Source organism: Thamnophis elegans, chromosome 1 (assembly GCF_009769535.1).
Source record: "Thamnophis elegans isolate rThaEle1 chromosome 1, rThaEle1.pri, whole genome shotgun sequence".
In the NCBI taxonomy this organism is placed as follows: Eukaryota; Metazoa; Chordata; class Lepidosauria; order Squamata; family Colubridae; genus Thamnophis; species Thamnophis elegans.
The window spans coordinates 100,273,256-100,295,310 of NC_045541.1; the positions used below are offsets into that span (position 1 = coordinate 100,273,256).

General features: G+C 35.6%; 1 protein-coding gene across 7 annotated transcripts in view; it reads right to left on the reverse strand.

Moving 5' to 3' along the window:
* Positions 1-290: 290 nt before the first annotated feature.
* The window catches only part of LOC116514119 (golgin subfamily B member 1-like), a 52,681-nt gene continuing 30,916 nt past the window's right edge, over positions 291-22,055 (reverse strand). For all 7 annotated transcript variants that reach the window (XM_032225621.1, XM_032225591.1, XM_032225584.1 and 4 more), the window contains exons 21-29: positions 10,641-21,257; positions 10,255-10,406; positions 9,663-9,798; positions 6,869-7,021; positions 6,242-6,406; positions 4,702-4,799; positions 4,090-4,224; positions 1,722-1,836; positions 291-952 (exon numbers count right to left, since the gene is read on the reverse strand). In XM_032225621.1, the coding sequence (XP_032081512.1) occupies positions 794-952; positions 1,722-1,836; positions 4,090-4,224; positions 4,702-4,799; positions 6,242-6,406; positions 6,869-7,021; positions 9,663-9,798; positions 10,255-10,406; positions 10,641-21,257 (11,730 nt within the window). In that variant the 3' untranslated portion in view covers positions 291-793. The remainder of the gene's footprint in view (positions 953-1,721; positions 1,837-4,089; positions 4,225-4,701; positions 4,800-6,241; positions 6,407-6,868; positions 7,022-9,662; positions 9,799-10,254; positions 10,407-10,640; positions 21,258-22,055) is intronic.

The following is a 22,055-nucleotide window of genomic DNA, read 5'->3' on the forward strand; positions in this document are numbered from 1 at the left end:
CAGACAAATGGTTATCCAATCTCTCTTTAAAAACTTCCAGTGTTGGAGCATTTACAACTTCTGGAGGCAAGTTGTTCCACTGATTAATTGTTCTAACTGTTAAATTTTTAAATTTAAAATGTTAAATTGTTAGCTGTTGTTTTGGATCTGATTCCAAGATCTCAGAACAAGAAATTTAAACACTTTCAAAAACTGCACCCTTCTCTATTTTTTAATCAGAAAAAAAGATTTCGTTATTGCCAATCTTCTCATACACAGACTATAGCAGCATTCAATATATCACAGACAAGTTCAGTTCTTAAGATTTTATTTAAAGGTCAGAAATTCATAATGATTCCAGCTTTCCCTCCCTATATTGCACTCTGTGAGCTCCTTGTTATAATCAAGAAGCAAAGAAACCCAACAGTTGAGAATAGTTTTCTCCAAATGTATAGTTCAACTCTGTTAAAATAAATTTATATAGAAAAGATAGCATTTACAACTGATTTGACAGTGTTCAGCTATTCCATATCCCCCAAATATATTAAACATCCCAATTTCAGCAGCTTCTAGTAGTGTGTTTTGATAATGTTTTTTTCTTAGCAAATATAATATTCCATTGTTACAGAGCTACTCAAATCAACTTTGGAACAACTGGATATACATCTAAAACCTCTTGTTAATGAAGTTGAAATCCACACCTTATGCTGAAAATATATAAACTGTATCCAGTGCATAGCTTTGCAGTAGCTTTTGAGAAGTCCATTATCTCAAATTGGCACACAAAATAATTCACACAGCAAATTCAGTGCATTTATAAGACGCCTGATAGACATAAGACAACTAGAAGATGTAGCATCACCAAATAGCTAAGAAAAAGATAGCGAGATTTTGTCCGTGAGGTCAGCAACTTGGAGCAGAAAATACTTCGTCCCCGAATCCATCTCCTAATAGAAAGTGCTCCTCCTTTTACCTGCACAGAATCAAAGAATACACCTTGCTTAAAAGTATACACTGGAAACTTTTTATTTGATCTGTTCAGTAAACACAGAATTAATAATTGTGATGCAAAAACTTTCATAGGCACATAAATTTGATAATGCAATAATAGATCTGATTGTCGGGATTGCTTGCACAAATATTTTACATGTCATCAGTGTGCAAACTCAATAAAACTAAACAATGAAAGAATTCATTCAATTTTAAGTGTCATATATCATCTGAAGTGATTATACCCTCAGATGGTCTAGCTATCTATTTCTTTGATATATTTCTTTCTCCAAGAACTAAACTTGCTTTTAAAATTATTATTTTAGCTTTAGGAGATAGATCTAATTATCGGCTCAAAGACACCTGCTGAGTTTTATGATCGACTGAGCTTCCAGTCTTAATCTCCATAATTATTTGCATATTTACAGAGAGGATTGCTCTTGAACATAGACATCTTACTAAATCAATGGCATTTCAAAGGGCAGCACTTTGATAGCTATGTATTTTTTTAAGTGATTCAAATATTACAACTGTTGAAAGGTGAGATCAAATGGCATTTGAGAAAACCATATAACCAGAATTTTGTTAAAATACTGGAATTATTTTAGTTTTGGATGCAAAGCAAAGAACCTACTGAGAATTTAGAGGCACAAAGTCTAATGGGAAATTATTTTCATCATATGTTCTCTGCTTTTTGTTTCTGATGTGAGTTATTTTCACATCAATGAGGGAGATTCATCTTATAAGCTTACCTTTTGCACTACAATATGTTCATTTGGATTGATGACCAGAGCTTCTCTTTCTTCATCAGACTCCATCTGAACAGCATAATCCCTGGGTGATGATCTGTAAGTAGTCATTTCAAGCCTTGAAAGAAAAGTTAATACAGTTCAACATCCCAGAAATTTCTAAGCAATAATCAATTATTTATTTATGTACACTTTTCTTTGAATCATGATTTTTAATGTGTTTTTTTTTTCAAATTACAATGTTAGATTTTCTTTTCAAGCAGGCAAGATTTTTTTTTATTAAAGTCCTATTTGTTTTCTTTACTTATTACATTTATATGCTGACAAATAATTCCAACTTCTGGTTGCTTACAACAAAAATATAATAAAAGAATAATCCAAAAACAAAACAGTCCCCCCACCCCTTATAACAATTTAATGTAGTAAAGTCTCTATGATAAAAAGAATATTAACAGACAATAAACATTTCTCTACAGTATAATTTTCCTAATCGTCAGAGCCCATAATAACTAAAAAAAAAACCACCAAAAAAAAAGTAGTAGAAGAATAGAAAGTAGAGGGGAAAAAGAAGGAATGATAAAAAGGGACTGTATCGTATGTGACTTCTGAAAGAGTTCAACTTTCACTGGCTTATACAATATAAAATTATCAAAGGTACCAGCCTAGTTTCTAGAGGAAGACTGTTCCAAAAAGTAGGCACCATTGTAGGAGAAAAAGCATGTTTTTAGAGCATCTCTCCTCACCTCATGAAAATGGGCCGAATCTTCCAGAAGAACTACCTTAGACAGGTTAATGTGTTAGAAGAAAAAGTCTTGCAAGAACTTTGGTGCCAAGCCAAACATGTTAAAATTAGCACACTGTGTGGCACAAAAAACTAATCATATTCATTTGTGTGATATGTATTATTAGTGAAGTACTACATCAGTTGACATGTAATTTTAATAAATCACAATTTTAATTATAAAAAGGGACAGATTTGTTAAAATAACTGAAACAAACTGAGATTATGGAATAGTATATTAATTAGCCAATGCGACCTCCATTTATCAGATTAGCATATACAGAGATTAGCTGGATTAGTATCAGAAAATATAACTGCAGTCACAAAAGTGATAAATATTATTTATAGAAGTATAATAACATTTCATGTTTCATCACTTCAGTAGTAGTAAAATAATATATTTGAATCAATGATCTAAAATTTATTTAGTAATTGCTTCCTGAAACATGACTCCTCAGGGCAATGTTGGATTTTACAAGATTCTTATCCTCAGTGACGTGCGGTGAGGTTGATACCTGGTGAGGCTCAGCAGGGCAGCGGTCGGCCTCGGGGGGGGGGGGGATTTGCATCGCGGGAGCAACCAAGCGCCCGGGTCTGCAGCAAAGGCGCTTGGTGGCTCCCGCGATGCAAAGTGCCCTGCTGCCCCTCCCCCCCCGCTGTCCCGGCCTGCGTCCGCTGCTTCTCCAAGCTCCGCCGCTGGAAGTCCCGGATCGCCTCTGGGGGAAGGCTGAGTGAAAAACGGAGCGAAGCTTCTCTGCGGCTTCCCGGCGCTGCCCAGAGGCTCTTGCAGGAGCATGTGTCAGCGGCCGGCGGCCTGGAGCGGCCCCGGCTGTGAGACAAGGGAGCACTTAAAGTAGCCGCTGCCGCCACCACCGCCCCGCCGGGCGAAGGAGGGAGCCGCCAAGCGCCCAGGTCTGCAGCAAAGAGGCAGCCTCCTCCTTCTCTCCCACTCCTCTGTCCTCTGAAACACGCCCCGCCCACGTAAGCGTGCTCAAGAAGACACGATTGGCTGCTTCCAAATCAGGAGGCGGGAGAATTAGTGCCTCTTTTCCATCTGAACTTCTTTGCCTTTCAACTCTTTATTAACTTTTAGAAGGTGAAAAATTCCTTATGGAAAAGAGGCCCCGAGTTCTCTCGCCTCCTGCTTTGGTTAACACTAAGCAGACACCAAGCCACTGTGAGCTGGAATCTGGTAGCAACTATCTTGGCTTTAATTATTTAAAAAAATATATTTAAATTTCTTTCTTTTTCCTAAGGAGACTGGTGAGGCTCCGCCTCCCTTGCCTCTAGTGACTGCACGTCCCTGCTTATCCTCCATAGTTGTACAGCCATATTGTATTTGTAAGACTGAATTTTATTTCCAAATATTTACAATGTAAAGAAATCCCACAATAACTCACAATAACAATAACTCAAGAAAGTATTTTTTAAAAAAGACTTGGTTGTACATCAAATCTAAAGAAATGGCTATTGTGAAGTGTTACACATGTCAGTACATTTCAGGCCTTGTAGCAACATGTTTTTCATAAATGTGACAAAAGGTTTGCCTTTTGAAATCAAGCTCAGTAAGATCTCTCTATGTATGTCTACCTTTTAATCTGTTCCTCAGACAGTCCCAAAGCCTCTTCTGCAACTTTTCTTCTATTCCTTTCTTCCGACAGCCTTTCAGTCAGTCGTATTATGGTCTGTTGCTCTGAATTATGATGTCCCTCCAGATCTATAAGTCTAGTGGAAGTAAGTTATGCATTAAGAAAAAAATAGTCTCACTTTTATTTTTATTTATTTTTGCTTTTATTCAATTACTAAACTAAAATTACTCAATTTAAGAATTGTTTTAAATATTTAAAGTTAAACTAGTGCCCTTTCCTTAAATTATATCATAGTGCAATTTACATCTTAACCATCAAAATGTATTTTACTACTGCAACAACTATTACTACCACGATGAGCCACAGTGACGCAGTGGTTAGAGTGCAGTACTGCATGCTATTTCTGCTGACTGCAATTTGGCAGTTCAAAGCTCACCAGGCTCAAGGTTGAACTCAGCCTTCCATCTTTCTGAGGTGGGTAAAATGAGGTGCCAAATTGTTGGGGGCAATATGATGACTCTGTAAACCGCTTAGAGAGGAGTGTAAAGTAGTATATAAGTCTAAGTGCTAAGAGCTATTACTAAGTGCTACTACCACATAAATAAATAGCAACCTTTTCTTGAGTTGGCTGAGTTCCATATCGTCTATTTCAACAGTAATTGCAGCTCTTTCTTGGGGAGCTCCTGGAGGAACTTCAGTTGGAAGATCATTCTAAAACAGTAACATGGTACGCTATTTCAATATTGATGTTGATGTTCAATACCGTTTTGCCATTTATGAGAAAACAATTTATAAAAGTCAAAAATTAAACCTATACCACATTTATTAAAATAAGTCACTTTCACTTCTTTATAGTTAATTCAAAAATAAAGGAACTACAGGTAGTGTTGCTTAGTGGCTGTTCAAAGTTACAATGGCACTGAAAAATGTGATTTATGAGCATTTTCATAGTAACAACCCATGATCATGTGATCAAAATTCAGATGCTTGACAATTGGTTTATATTTATGAAGGTCATGTGATCACCTTTTGCCACCTTCTCCCGAGCATAATCAATGAGCAAACCAGATTTGCTTAACAACCGGGTTACTAACATATCCACTGCAGTGATTCACTTAACAACTGCGGCAAGGTAGGTCGTAAAATGGGGCAAAACTCAGTTACCAAATGTTTCACTTAACAACAGAAATTTTGGGACTACCTGCACATAAGAGGCATACTTGCATTTATCATAAAGTTTTCTGGTAGTAGATTACAAAACAAATGTATGAAGGGACAGTGAATAGCTCAAGGAGGAGGGAAAAACTGAGGTTGGGATTAAATGAAACTGATACCCTCCAAAAGAAATAAAGTGAAAAGAACAAAAAGGCAGTGCATGAAGTTGTATTATGGATGAAATAAAAGGATGATTTGTCTTCAAGATCAAAAAACAACATAGCGGTGTAGTATATGGGAATACTAAATAGCAAGCTAGATTTTAGTTGTACTTTCTTTGTTTTTCTTATCTTATACCTTTACTCTTTTTTTGGCCTTACAGATGTTGCTCGACGTACTACCACAATTGAGAAGACCAAAATTTCCACTGCTAAGCAAGGAGGTTGTTATGTGAATCAGGCCCAATTTTATGACCTTTTCCCCACAGTTATTAAGTGAATCATTGCGGATATTAAGTGAATCACGTGGCCATTGAATGAATTCAGCTATCCCTATTGACTGCTGAAAACTGGCTGGCTGGGATGGTCACAAATGGTGTTCACATGACCCTAGAACGCTGTAACCATCATAAATACAAGCTAGTTGCCAAATGCCCCCATTTTGATCATGTAACTTTGGGGATGGTACATAAGTCATAAGTGTGTACTGTCTTCTAGGTTTTTAAAGAATGAGATAGAGATGTGCTCTTTGAAGAAAGCAGGGAAAATTACACTTCTTGATCCCTTCCTCTTCCTGCAACTATTTATTCTATTTGGAAAAACTGGAACTAAAGTCTTAGACTTGAGTGATTTGCTTCTATTTGTAAAGATAAACAGCACCTCAGAAAACTGATAACTCCTAGATCTTCAGAAATTAATTCAAACTTAACCGTGTGGATAAGACTATTTTCTATGCAGACTATTTCTCGGTGTCTATTCAAAATTGCCAATCCTTCTTACCTGGGTGTTATTTTGAACAGAAGCAACTTGTAGCTGATAATCCCTTTCAAGCTGCAAGTGACGATTTTGGAGGTCATTATAACGAAGTTGATTATCTTGCAAAGTTTGGGACACCATTTTTAGTTGAGCAGACAATACAGCATTTTCTTGCACCGACTGCATTACCTGCAATAATTTGGATTGTATAAATTCATGAATGTGCACAGAGATGCTGATAGAATCTAAATATTATCATTAGATAGCCAACTTCTATATTAAATCAAAGTTGTGTAATTATTTGAAAGAATACATATATACACAGATGTATATAATTTCCACATTATTTCTATACTGAGCTTCACACCACTTACTAAATTCTGAATAGAGAAGATTACAAGCTTAGGTTTGTGCTAAGGCATTAGCAGGAAGGAAATTAACATTTTGAATACTTATTTATTATATTTATGTAAGGTGAAATTCAACTGATTTTTTTTCCCAAATTAACTTGTAGCAGAAGTTAGTGTAATACATGGAAATGTATTACTGAGTCAATTTCCATGAACAGATGCAAATTTACTGAGGAAAAATCCGTATACAAGTATCAAATACCACATTGGTTGAACAATTTTGCTGTATTCTCTTACTTACCTTTGAGTTTATTTGTTGGAATTTCAATTCTCTCTGGTGCAACTCCTGAAAGCAACGCTGGAGTTCGTTCTGTAAATGAGTTCTTTCAGCTAGCAGATGCTTCACTTGATCAGAGACATCTACGTTTCCAGCAAGAGTAACAGATTCTAATCCCTTGCACAATATATAAAAGCATGACAATGTAACTTAGATTAACTACCAATAGTCTACAATGTAATTGCATACAATGTCAAATCAGAATGCATCCTGTTGAACTTCTCCCACTGCTCTTGTCACAATTTTATCACACTATTTCCAGGAAGGTGAATATGAAAATGTATTACTACATCATATTTATCACTACAACTCTCTGTAGAGTAGACTCCAGAATAGTATGTGCCCAAGATATACATGCCATCAAGCTTCTTGACTAACCTGGGCTTGAATAAGGATTGCATTGTATTGTATTATAAGCATTTTACCATGCTATAAAAAGTATATAATACATATACTTTTATATGTACTAATATGTTGATATTAGTTGATAACTAATGCACGAGAGCTTGAACAGAAACTCATTGGGTTTTGCTATGTTAAACATTTCCAATTGGGGAAGTGAATCAAATCTTTTTTAGGAACTGGAAAGTGGGAATTATTCCAATAATATTGTCACACTATTGAATAGAACAGGAATATAACATACATAGAAACCATATACACAAGCCTGTCCCATTAAGACTTTTAAGACCATTAAGCATGTGAAGTGGCATCATGGAAAAATGGAGGTGGTATACTGTACTTTCTTTCCTCTGCATGTGTAAGATAAAATTTTACCGCACCTACTTTAGAGTTACTTAACATCATTGTATTGTAAATGTTATCACTGACTACAAAATTCTCCATACCGCACAGACTATGCTTAGAAAAGATTATTTCACAAGCTTTGCAAACTAAATCATTCTTACTTCAAGTCTTTTACCTGTATTGCTGCTTGCCATTAAGATTTTTAAAAAAGACAATAGTGATATGATATGCTCCCAAGCCAGTCTCTCTCCCTTGAAAAAGTACCAAAAGATAGCAAAAACTCAAGACACTTTGAACTTTAGCATACTCCCAAATCCACAGAAGGATCCTTTACAACAGTGTTTCTCAACCTTGGTCACCTAAAGATATGTGGACTTCAATTCCTAGAATCCCCCAGCCAGCAGAGCTGGCTGGGGAATTCTGGGAGTTGAAGTCCACGCATCTTCAGGTGGGCCAAGGTTGAGAAGCACTGCTTTATGACTACCTGCTGATTCTAGGGAATCCATCCCTGGTTTGAACTTATTGGCTTCAAATCCTGACTACAGCTACCAGCTGTCCAAAACATCTCCCTTTTGACCAACATGATGTTCCATGTGAGGCAACACAGTATGAACATGTGCTATCAGATTTTGGTGTGGTGGTGGAATTAAGAATTATGTCTTTTTAAAACACCTAGTTCCAAACTTTGTCTTTGCAATGCTAAGATTATTGGACACTAGTGCCATCTGGTGGTATTGGAATACAGTCATTGCACAACAGAAAACCCTGTGTTTGGCTGAAAAGAGAGAGCTGGAGTCAGAAGTAGCCTAGCTACAGATTGTGGCATTTATGCTTCAATAATGCTGCTTATCATAATGCAGTAAGTATATGAAAAAATATGGGTTTTATGATATTGTTGGCTTGAAGCAGGACACTTTACAATATCAATTTTGTGACTGGGAATATAATATTCCAGGTTTTATACACTAATGGTACAGGAAACTGACATTCTGGTGAGGCAACTCCAATGTGTGGTTTTCCTAGGCCCGGGATAGCGAACCTATGGCATGTGTGCCACAGGTGGTACGTGGAGCCATTTGTCAGGGCACGCGAGGCGTTGCCCTGTCTGCTGGCCAGCGGAAACACGTGCACTGGCCAGCTGAGTTCAGCCTTTTTTTAAAGCCATTTTTCACCCTCCCCAGGCTCCAGAGGCTTTATAGGAGTCTAGGGAGGGCGAAAAGAGTCCCCCCCCCCCGGACGCCCTCCAGAGATTTCAGGTTTCCCTGAAGCCTCCGGAGCGCAAAAAACTGGGCCCACGGGCAAACAGGAAGGTGGGAACGGACTTCCGGTTTGCTCGTAGGGTTGTTTAAAACCCTTTGGAGCCTTCAGGGACCTTCAAGAGGCTTCCCTGAAGCTTCCGGAGAACTAAAAAAAAGCCTACAAGCAAACTTGAAGTGGAGGATCATTTTAAGCCCTATGGAGGTTTCAGGGATCTTCACAGAGTTCCCTGAAGCCTCCAGAGGAGTAAAAACCACCCTACGAGCAAACCAGAAGTCACTTTCGGTTTGCTCGTAGGGTCGTTTTTAGTCCTCCAGAGACTTCAGGGAAGCCTCCTGAAAGTCCCTGGGGTGGGGAGGAAAGCTCTTTTCGCCCTCCCCAGGCTCCTATAAAGCCTCTGGAGCCTGGGAAGAGCGAAAAAAAACATGGAAAAATGGGGGGACCGCCTCTCTTGCACGCATGCACACCGAGAGGGTCACGCGTTGCATTATGGGTGTGGCATGCCCGTGCACGACCACCCTGCGCTCCCCCCCTTATGGCACGCAAGCCAAAAAAGGTTCGCCATCGCGAACATTTCATTTCAGTTAGTTTTATTCTCTTCAATTGGCTTATTCCCAGGAAGAGCATTTAGATGCATGATTTTTATTTCAAGGTTTTTATGACTTGGAAATTGATATGGATAAAAATTCAAAATTTAATATAAAATGCAAACAATATATTTTGGCTATTTTGCTTGATGGCGCAGTGGTTTTACCTTCACTGAGCCAGGAGGTACAGCTCTTTGAGTCACTTCGTGGTGCACTTTTTTTAGTTCTGCAACCTGCTTTTCCTTTTCTAAAAGAGATGCTTGAAGTGCTTGAGATTCTGTCAGCAGAAGATGGTTTTCTTTTCTGGAGCAACAACATTAAGGTAATAATAGAGTTAGACTATTTCATGAACCTAATCTTAACATTGATTGTTCTTGTTTCAATTTCATGAGGCTGACTTGAAGAAAAATATACACAATGAAGTAAAATTAATTAAAAATAAGAATCCAATACGAAGCCTAATGTTACCAGTAAGGTGTTCTGGGACTTTAGTCCAATATATCAACTATATCACATTTTCTCACGTTACTATGGGATCTGCCCTCCTGTTTTGGTTGCTCTTTCTGATCTTTTAAATGTGGTATCTTAAGCTTTTAAACCAAAAAAAGAGATTACGTATAACAGAAAGACACACCAATACACTATACCAGCTAATATACAGGTAATGCACAAGCTCTGTTCTCTTTTGCATATTACCGGGGGGGGGGGGGGGAAGCAATCACAGACTTTTATAAATAACATTTAAAATTAATTTTACACCTCAGAGCAACTACTTCATTCTGGTATGAGGCTCTTTCTTTCTCAGCTTCTTCTTGGAAAGCTTTTGTCTGGTTCAAGTCTCTCTCAAGTTCATCTACTTTGGCTTTCAATTTCAATATGTCAGTTGTTGCAGAATTAGTTCCTTCTTTAGCCTATGAAAGAGAAATACATTAAGAAAACATAGTTTGATTTTTTCATGTTTTGCTATAATTAGCTTTTTTTAAACCAATAAATTCAAATGTATGGAAAGAAAAAAAATATTACAAAATTATCTTATACACATCTACTCTAAAGTCCCACTGTGTTCAATGTTACCTACTCCTGGGTGAGCATATTATTGCAGCCTTAGCCTCTATTTTGTATAATATTGTAAGGCATCAACTTACCAGTCTGTCCCTATCCACTTGAAGACTCTTCACATTATGTTTAAGTGAACTAATCTCACTGTTGCAGTCATACGGTATAGAAACTGGGTTTGTGCCCTGTTTAGCTTCATGAGCTACTCTCAGTTTGGAAAGTTCCTGCAAATGTCTATCTCGATCATCCTGAAGGCTGGCCATAGCCTTAGAAAAGGCATTCATCTGTTGAACATAAGTCTCACACTCAGAGGAAAGTCTACTAATTTCAAGATTTTGTGTTTTCAATCTCTTGCACAGGTTTTCAATTTCATCAGTCAGCTGATGAAGGGTGAAGTTGCCTTCAGTTTTTAACAGCGTCTGACTTAAAAAGGCATATTTTTCTATCACACCAAGAATATTTGATTTAAAATCTTTGAGTTCAGCTTCATATTTATCAACTTGATTTTTTTCATATGCAAGTTCAGAATTAGATTTGCTTTGAAAAACCTTGAAATCGTCCATTAATCTTTCTCTATCACGCTGCAGAGCTGTCATAGTTTTCCCAAAAGATTCAAGTTCAGATCTTAGCTCTTTATTCTGCAGTTGGATTTCTAACAACCTTTGTGGTAATCCAATGGCTTCATTGTCCAGTAATCTAGCATCACTGTTTCTATCTATTTTCTCTTTTACAACCAATTCCTGGAGTGCAGGTAATCGCTCTAAATTTTCTTCAGGCCCAGAATCAATATGAGGTTCTTTTTTCTGTTCAAGCCTATTTCCTTCCAAATGCATTTTATTTATGGAAGCAATCAGAATCTCCAAGTCACACACTTTTGATGTTAATTTTCCATTTTCCAGTTTTAGAGGTTCAATTATCTCCTCCTGTACTTTCATGGATTGTTGGAGTTCTTTCATTTTTTTCAGAAGTTCAAATTTTTCCTGGTGAAGGCTCTTAATGTAGTCCAATTTTTCTGTAAGTAATTCTTTCAATTGGTTATCTTTTAGTGACAACACTTGATTCAGATCTTCCCTGTACTTTAAGAGTTGTGCAGTGAGCATTGCGTTTTCAGAATGAAGATCATCAATCTGATTCAAGAGCTTCCTTATTTCTTGTTTCAATGTCCTAGTCTCATTAGCATTGTCAGTTATTAACCTTTCTTTCTCAGATAAAGCATCTCTGTATTCACACTCTAGATATTTGTGCTTAGAAAGAAGGGAATCTCTGTCATTCTGAAGTGATGACATTGCCTTCTTTAAAGTATCTATTTCACTGGCAATCTCACCCCTGTCTTGAGATGCTTTCTTCTGTACATTTTTAAATTTATATTGCATCTTTTTACAAGTTTCATCTGACTGCTCTTTGGCTATCTGTAGACATTTCATCTGCTGCTCATACTCCGAAATTTGCTGTGGGTGCAGTGTTTGTATCTGTGTGAGATAGCCAGAAGTGTCAGTGTCTTTTGATGAAATGAGAACAGAAATTTCCATGTCTTTCTTATTCAACATTTTCTTCATTTGATCAGAAATGGCCAACTGCTTTTCTAACTCAGCTCTGATTTCATGTTTTTCTAACAGAAGCTGTTGTGTTTCCTGTTCTTTTCTTGTCAAATTTTTCTTCAGTGCTTCCATCTCTTTTTCAACAGTGTTGTTTTTTATAAGGTGGTTAAGGGATCTGTTTTCTTTAATTAATGCATGCAAAGCATCTTCTTTTGATGCCAGAGCAGTTGTCAACATATGCAGTTTATTCCACAAAGTGATATTCTCTGCCTTTATTTGAGAAAGCTCATTAAAATTGTGTGAATCCACGGAAGCCTGCATTACACTCTTGGTTTCTTCTGACAGTTCTGATTCTTGAATTTGAGACATTTTTACTTCTGTTTCTTCTTGTAAGGATGTTATTAATCTATCACTGGTCCCTGCTTGCTGTTTATTCTCAATGACTCTGTTCATGTCTCTTGGAAGAGAGTAGGAAAAAGCTGCCAATCTCGCTAGGTCATCATTCAACTCATTTTGAAGATTCTTATTCTGAGAGTCCCTAATGTCAGCTTCTCTCTGCATATGATGTTCACCAAGGATTTTCTCTTTCTCTTGCTGAAGAATATGGAATTTTTCTTCCAAGTTTGACCATTCCTCTGGACAAGTTGTTTTTAGCTGCTGAAGGCCATGTTCATATTGTCTTTTCTGAACTAATATCTGATTCTCTTTCTTCTTAAGCTCTTTTTTACTGTTTAGGTTTTCAATGGCTAGTTTCTCAATTTCAGCCTTAGCTTCATCCAACAAGGTCTTCTGTGAAGAGAATTTTTCAGCTAGACTCTGCAACTCTTCGTTTGATTTAGTAAGTTTTTCTTCTACGTTGCTTAAATCTTTCTCTGTTTTTTCATTTCTTGTTTGTGACCATTTCAGTGACTTTTCCAAATCTAAAATTATTAGCTGGTATTTAATAGAATCCGTTTGCAATTGGTTAATTTCTTGTTGTTTTTCCTTCAACAGCTCTTGTAATTCCTTTGTTTTGTTCTTTGTCCCATTAGTGTCCCTCTGAGCAGATTTTATTTTTTCTTCAAATATTCTGATAACTTGCTGCTGCTCTTCTTTTTCTCTAATTGTACTAGATTTCTCTGATTCTATATCTTCTAATTGCTGTGTGAGTAAATTTATTTGTAATTCCTTTGAATTCAATCTGTCTGTCATTTGATCCAGTTTTTTAATGTGATTGAGCAACTCGGTCTCCAAATATTCTTTTTCATTTTTTACTTTATAAGATATTTCTTGAACATTTTCTAATTCTTCTTGTAACAGAGATTTGTCATATTCTAATATTTTAATTTTTTCACCCAGGCTTACTATTTCTTGATTAAAGCTTTTAGAATAATTTTCTAACTTAAATAAATTGTCTGTATCTTGGTCATCTTTTAATCTTTCTGATATAATTTTGTTTTCTTGTTTTAAAATATGCATACTTTCCTCTTTTTTCCCTAAGAACTCTTCAGTTAACAAATGAATATATTTTGATAAGGAGTCTCTTTCACTCATCTCAGACGATACATCAAATATCCTCAATCCCAATTGGATCTGGAGATTTTTCAGAGCAGATTTTATTAGATTAAAATCCTCCCAAAGAGATACGTTTTCTTCCTGATTTTTTTCTAGATCCAGTTTTAATGTCTCACAGACTTCTTTTAAATGTTCGTTTTCTTCTATTAGCTTATTGTTTTGAAGAGCAGATTCATCAATCATTTTTTTATGTTCTTCCAAACTTAATTCATGCTTAGAAGCCTGCTCTTCGGCTTTAGTATATAGTTCAGTGATTTCCTTGCTTTTTGATTCAACCAGTTGTTCTAGCTGATCTTTCACAATGGCATTTTCATCCCTTGCTTCTTGAAGCAACTTTTGAAGTTCTTGTTTATCAGACTCTTTCAAACTTATTTTATGAAGAGCTTCCTGTTTTTCTTTTCTAGTCACATCAATAACCTGCCTCATTTCTGCTATTTTACTACTAACATTTTCATAGGCCTGAAGTAATGATTCATACTCTTCCTTTAATTCATTATGTTTAGCTTTCCAGCCTGTCAATTCAACTGTCTGAGAATCCTTTAAGGAATTTAATTGAAAAGAAAAGGCTTCTTTCTCCTGGGCTATAGTTTCCATTGTTGACTTCAAACTTTCACACGCAGCAGTTAAATTTTCATTTTCATTTAATAAACTAGCATTTTCTGTTGCAAGAACCTCCTTTTTACACAAAATTTCATTGAAATCTTGTTGGTCTCTGCTCAACTCAGACACTAGAAGTTCAAGGGCATCAGTCTTATTAACTAGTTCTTTGTTTTCCGACATGAGTGCCTCCATTTGGTCTTTCAGAACTTTGTTTTCTTTCCGAGCTTCCTTCCGTGATATTAAAGCGGCTTGGAGCTTTCTTTGGAGATGGTCCCTAATTTTTTCTTCACACTTCTGTTGCTGGAGTTCAGAGTTCTCTACATTTACATTTTGTCCCATGGCTATTTCTAAAGGCGGATGATCTTGACTGTTTAGTCTTTCTGATGTCATTCCTGTTGTGCGAGTAAAATCTAGTGAATCTTTTTCTACATAAGAAACATCCACCAATGGATTAGGGATGTCTGCATTCTGAACACTATTTTGCTGCACATGATCAAAATGCAACCATGCAGTTTCAGAATTCTTGCTGCTTTTTTCATGTGCCATATTTTCATTTACATTAGAAACCGGTAAACCCTTTTCACGAAGCACGTTTAATTCTATCAATAGTTTTTTATTTTCTTCAAGGACATCTCTTAACTCCGCTTTCATGCTGAATAATTGTTCATTTGATTTTTCTGTGTTGCTTGTGAACTCCTCTATTTTTTGTCTCAAACCTTCAAACACTAATTTAAAATGTTTTGCTTCTTCTTGATTTTTCAATAAATTTTGTTGTACTTCGCAAATTTCTTTCATTGTTTCCTTTCCATGGTCAATTTTGCCTGTGAAATCATTAAGATAATCACTTAATTTTTTTATTTCTTTATTCTTCTCTGAAATTTGTATGTTGGCTTGTTGAACAGCATGCTTCAACTTTTCAATTTGTTCCAGATCATCTCCATCACCTATTTTATGGGAAACAGCTGTTTCATTTATTTTTTCAATAATAACGCTAACATCTGTCAATTCATCTTTGTAAGTTTCCAATTGTTGTCGAAGATCTCCTCTCTGATTCACCATACTGTCATTGTCTTGCTTATACTGTTGTTCCAACTGTTCAACACTGAACTTCAGTTTCATAATTTCATGTTCCTTCCTATCAAGTTCATGTGACTTCTGTCTTAATTCTTTCTCAAATGTTTCTTTTTCTTTCATAAGACTGTGATAGTTCTCGTCCTCTTTTATTGCCACCTTGCTTAAGCTTTCTGGTTTTTCTACCATAACAGGACTTTTCTTCTCCATCTCTTCTGATTCAAGTGTTTTTTGTTTAGCACTTTCACCATCATGTAGAGTTGTAGCATTTTCTAAATCTTCATACGCAGAGTGTAATGGTGACATAGTAGATTCAAATCCTTCACACTTTCTTTGATTAATTATCTGGAGGGCTTTATAGTCTTCCTTTAGGCACACAAAGCTTTTTGTTAGTTCATCAAAATTTGCTAGTAATTTGGCATACTCCTCTTTTTGTTTCTGAATTGTTTTAGTACTTTCTTTACGGGCTGCAAGTAGTACCTGCATTTTCTTATGTAAAAGTTCCTTCTCTTTCTCCAGCTGATTAATTTCACTAGGGAAAAGTTCTTCGGTGTTTACACCAGCTTCTGATCTGTTCATTTCCTTGCATGTTTCTTCTCTCTTTAATGCTTCAATTTTGAGATTTTCTATGGTTAAGAAAAGCTGAGAGTATTTCTCAGCATAAGTTTTCTCTTTTTCAGATAGCAAAGACTGCATTTCTACAAGCAAAGAATCTTTCTCATTTAGACATATTAAATTTTGATCAGAAATGCTTTTTTGTTCAGCAATGGCTTCCTTCAATCTTATAACCTCCTTCTGTAGCATCTCCAAAGAAGTTGTTTTAGAAGATAACATTTTGTTCATATCATCTATTCTGGTATCTTTTTCTAATACCTGTTCGTTCAAATCATTAAGTTGAAAATCAAGATTTTTAGACTGCTGTGTCAATTCATCAATTTGCTCCAATAAATGCTGTGTTTTATTATATTCTCTTTCTGAATATTCCTGGTCACTCTTTTCAAATTTCTTAATTTTCTGAGTTAAATCCTTCCTTATTATCAAAGCTGCCTGAAGCTTCTTTTTCAGAGTTTCCTTTTCCTGACTTAATTTTTCAAAAGCAGCATTTATCTGTTCTTTCTCATTCAACAAATCTTTAATTGTAGCTTCTTTGTTGGTCAACACAATTTGATTGAGTTCAAGATTTTTCTTGTATTCTTCTATCTGCTGCAATAATACACTTGCTTCTTCTGCCATACTATTCTGCATGCCTTGTAGTTGTTGCAATTTGAGAGATAGTTCATTTTTTTCTTCTGAAAATGTAACCATTTCCTTTGACATAGTTTCCATTAATTGAGTAACTGAGCAATCTTTTTCTTTTAATTGCTGGCCTAGAGTAGCAATTAAATCTTTCTGCTGAGTAGTTTCTGAACTTAAGTTTTCTATCATCTGATTTTTGCATTCAAGGTCTTCTAAAAGTTTTTCAACTTTTTCACATTTGTTGTTTAGGGTTTTACAATTGTCTTGAAGTTCTTCTTCTAGTTTTTCTATCTTTCCCTGGAAAAAAATGTTCTGCTTCTTCATTTCTGTTAACGCAAACTCATTTTCTTCACGAACAGACAGTTCCTTACCTAAAGCTTCTTCAGCAGTACTTAATCTATTTGATAAGAGTTCAATCTCAGATTGCTGAGCATCTCTTATATTTTGAAAGTCATTCTTCTGTTCAATCATGTTTTCTTCCCAGAGAGATTGCATGTTTTTCAACTGATCATTCAAGTGACTTATTTCTTTCTCTTTCTCTAAAAATGTCTGCTGCAATTCTATTGCTTCAGCTTCTTTACTACAAATATTCTGTATTAGAATAAAGATTTTTTCTAACACAGCCTTAGTTTCAGTTGGTTGCTGACCAGCTTCATTATCATTGTTACTGAAGTGCCTACTGCTTAATAATGAAAATAGGCATTTGAATAACTGTTTGTTAATAATCTCGTGTTCTTCCTGCAAAGACTGAATTTCAGTATCTTTTGATTTTATATTATCTTTCAAGCTGCTTACTTGCTCAAGACTAATCTTGATTTGCTGAGTTGCCCTATCAAGTTCTACCACCCGTCTATTTTCTAACCCAAGGAGATTTTGTTCTAACTTTTCAATTTTCAGTTTTAATTCAGAGAGCTCTTGATTCTTTACACTAACCTGCATCAGTAACTGTTCTCTCTCTTTTTCCAATTGTGTAGAGATGGCATGTAAGTGTATTTGTGACTCATTCTGACTGATTTCTATTTTTTTGTGAAGTTCCTCTACTTCGCTTGATTTCTGCTGTAATTGGTTCTGGCATTTAACCAGTTCTTTATTTTCTTCACTCAACTTAATAAAGTTGTCTTGTAAAATAGCTTTATCGTTTGTTAAAGAATCTACCTGTTGTTGCAGTTTTTCTATGGAAAGTATATAATTATGACATTCTTGAGTGGTTTTAGAACTTATGATGTTAAGTTCAGAATTTAAGTATTCAATATGCTTTATCTGCTCAGTGTGCTTCTCCTGTACAACTTGTAGATCCATTTCTCTCTGTTCACATTTTTGCTTCCACTGGTCACCTTGTTCCAATGCTTTCCGGTGTTCTAATTTTGCAGATTCCAATTCAATTGACAAAGAATTAATTTTCTTATGGCTAGTTGCAATGCTTTCACCTTTTTCTTCCAAAAGTTTCTTTAGTGACACAGCACTTTTTTCTAGTTCTTCTCTAAGGAGTTCCACCTCATTATTAAGAGCCTGAACATTACTCTCTGCTAGTTGCACATCAACATCTTTCTCCTTTAAAGAATTATGCAAACTGTCAATAAGTTGTTCTTTTTCACTCAAAACAGCACTGAGTTCACTTCTTTGCTCACACTGAGCAGCAAATTTGTCCTGCAAAGATAAGAAAGCATTATCTTTTTCTTGGCCTTCGTATTGTAATTTTTGAATTTGTTGTGTTAGTTTATTAATTTGATCATGAAGTTGTGAAATTAATTGATTTTTTTCTTCATTTATTTTTAATTCTTCTCTTACTTGTTTCACAAGATTAGCATTATCCAAAGCAGAGCCCTGTTTCTCTGACAGTATCTGACTAATGTCATTTATTAATTTCTCCTGAACAAGCACTTCCTTTTTGAGACTCAAGTTTAACTCTTCAACATTAGTAGCTTGCTTCTTCAGAGTCTCATATTCATTCTTTTTCTCCTGAAGTTCAGCATTCAAGGTATTATTAAGCGAAGAAATATTATTTATCAACAGTTCCTTTTCAAGAATACTTGCTTTTAACTGTGCTGCTTCGCTCATAAATGATTCTATAGTTTTCTGCTGCACACAGGAAGTTTCAGTGTTATGTGCTTGTAAATTAACATATTCCTCCTCCTTTTGTTTTAAAAGTGTATCCTTTTCTGTAATTAGTTTATTGAATTCTTCTATTTTTTCTGTCATATTATTCAGCTGACAATGGAGGTCAGAAATTATTTTCATATTCTCAGACAGTTGAAATCTAAGTAACTCAGACTCTTCAGATTTATCTTTAAACAATTTTAAGTCCTGAGCTTGTTTCTGCAAATTTTCATTCTTTTCTTGTATTTCAAGCTTAAATTTGTCACTTTCACAATCTAAAGTCTGGACTTTATTCTGCAAATTTGAAATTGTCTGCAAATACTGTTTTTCTTCCAAATCTTTATTTTCTTTTATCTGCTGAATCAAAGATTCTCTCTGGGAAAGGAGAGATTCTTTAGCATAAAAATTACTTTTTAATGTTTCTATTTCAGTTAGTAAACTATCAATATAATCTACAAAGGCTAAAATATTATAATCATTCTGTTCATTTAAAAGAGCTATTCCTCCACATTTTTTAACTAATGCCGAATGAATTGTTTCAATATTTCTTTTGAATTTTTCATTTTCTAATTTCAATATATGAGCTTCATGCTTTATGGATACTGTTTCACTCTGATGTTTTAATAACTGATGCTGAAGAGTTTCACATTCACCTGACTTAGTACTACATAAGGCAAAAGCATTCTCCTTTTCACATTTCAAAATATCTACTTCTTTGACTAATAATGCTAATTTATCACTCAATGCTGCATATTCTTCAGTTTTTTTAACAATTTGCCTGTGAAGTTCTTGCAGCTCTAGCCCCTGAGATAATAAAGCAGCATTTTTTTCTTCAACCTGATGTGATAATTGCTGACCAATACCTTGAAGCTTTTCTAATTCTCTCTCCAGTGCTACCATATCAGCTTGCTTTTCTTTTATTTGTTTTAATAAATTTTCGTACTGTCTATCTTTCTCTTCTAGAGATTTTGATTTTTCATTAAGATCCATTTCTAAGTCTTGAACATGTTTTTGCAATGACAGTATTTTTTCTTCCTCACAACTAAGCTGTTGGACCATTTTACTATATTCTGACTCTCCCTTCCTTAACATTTCTTTTTTTTCCAATTCTCTGTCTTTAGCAACCTTCAAGTGAGTATTCAATGATAGTATTTCTTGATGCAATTGTTTTGTCAACTCGGTTTTTTCTGAGAGCTGTTCATCCAACATTTCACACTTCTTCTCTTTCTCCGTAATCAAATCTTCTTTTTCTTTCACAAAAATGGAGAGTTCTTTAACCTTATTTCTTAATTTTTTTCTATCCTGATTAATCTCTGAAATCAATTGTTCATGTTCCTTGTCACTACCAGTTATTTTACTTTCCATTTTTTCTATACACTGAGCACCCTTCAACAGTTCACATTCTTTTACATCCAATAATTTGGACAAACTCTCATTCTCATTGATCAGCTGTTGCTTTTCTTTCTCCATAACATGCTTCTCATTTCTAAGATCTTCAGTCACTTTAATCTGACTTGCTAAATCTTTTTCTTTCTGTTCAACTGCAAGTACTAATTGCTTACTACTCAGGATGCTAGCTTGTTTTTCCATTTCCAGCTTATTTATTATTTCATATTTCGCTTGTAGTTCATCTTTTATTTTTTTCCACTCCATTGCTTTGTTATCCAGTTCACCAAGAAATTTCAGTTTTTCTTCCTCATTTTGCTGTTCTATAACTTTAAGCTTGTCTTTTAATGAAATTATGACTTCTGTTTTTTCTTGTACTGACTTCTTAGCAATTTCTAGATGTTCAGTATGTTCAGCAAGCTGTCTGGATACAGTTGACAATTCTTCATCTTTTTTAGCACTTTCCACTGTTAGTTGATTATATAATTCTTTTACCGATTTCAATTCATTTACAAAACTTTGTTCTTTGTTTTCTTTCTCTTGCAACAAATTGTTTAATTTCTCCTTTGCAGAGATATGTTCATCAAGCTGGATTCTAAGTTGCTCTATTTCCTCTTTACATTTTATCTCTGTTTCTTGCACTTTTTCAGTTGATTTACTTATTTGTTCTTTAAGCAATTTAATTTGTGACTCACACTCCAAAAGCTTATTACTGTATGCAATATCACGATTCTTCATTTCAGAATGGAGTTCTTTAATTGATTTACTTGCTTCTTTTACTTGCTTAGTAAGATCCAGATTTTCTTTGGTTTTAGCTTCATTTTCAACTTTTACTATTGCCAGCTCTGATTCTATTGTTCTTAACTTCTCATTAAGTTCTGAAAATTTTATGCTTGCATCTTTCATATCAGTTGTTTGTACATCTTTCAACAATTGGACTTCCTTTTCCGCCTTGGACAGTGTTCTTTCCATCTCCCGTATTTCATCTTCTTTGCATCTGATTTGTTCAGAATACTCAGACATATTCAAAGAAAGATCAGAAATTTCTTTGTCTTTTTCAATCAACATTTCCCTGAGGTTGTCAATTTCTCTTTCCCGTCTCTGCAGATCTTGAATAAGTTGAGATCTTTCTTCTAAATGACTTGTGTTCAGTCTGTCAAGTTCTTCGTTTGTCTGTTCCAGGTCCTGCTGTATCAACTGCATGTCTGCATCTTGTTTTGCAGTCTGGAAACAAAAATGATAAATTTAAGTATTTACTTCATTGTTGGCCAAGACATGTAGTTTAACCCAACCAATATAAGAGTAACACCTTTTCCCTTGAGTCTCTTCTCTTTCTGATCGCAATGTAGTTTTACAATTATTTCAGGCAACTAAAAATACAGAATAACAAGTTGGACGGGACCTTGGAGGTCTTCTAGTTCAACCCCCTGCTCAAGCCAGAAACTCTATACCAGATTTGTCAAACTCAAGGCATGTGCGCCACATCCGGCCTGCAAGTTGTTTAGATCTGGTCCAGATCTGCAAGGGATTGGCTCCCATCACCTCAGCCCACCCCAGCCAGCAACCAAAGGAGAAAACAAATCCAAGCACATGAATGTGCTTGGCTAGCAGCAGTTTGGAGAGGCAAGGAGCTTGTGGAGCACCAAGCTATCCCATATTGAGTTAGCTGGTACAACTTGTTTCATCCCGAGTCAGCCATCCTGAGTGAGCTGTACCCAGTGAGTGGTATGAGCTGGCCATACTCACCCAGCCCCACCCACCTAGTCATGGTGACCCAGTTACTGGCCTTTTGAGGGCAACCATAATGCTGATGCGGCCCTCAATGAAATTGATTTTGACACCTCTACTCTATACCATTCCAGACAACTGGAATGATTCAATCTCTTCTTAAAATCCTCCATTGATAGAGTACCCACAACCTCTGGAGGAAAGCCATTCCACTGATTAATTGTTCTCACTCTCAAGAAATGTGTCCTTAATTCCTGGTTGGATCTTTCTTGATAAGCTTCCAAACCTAGATGC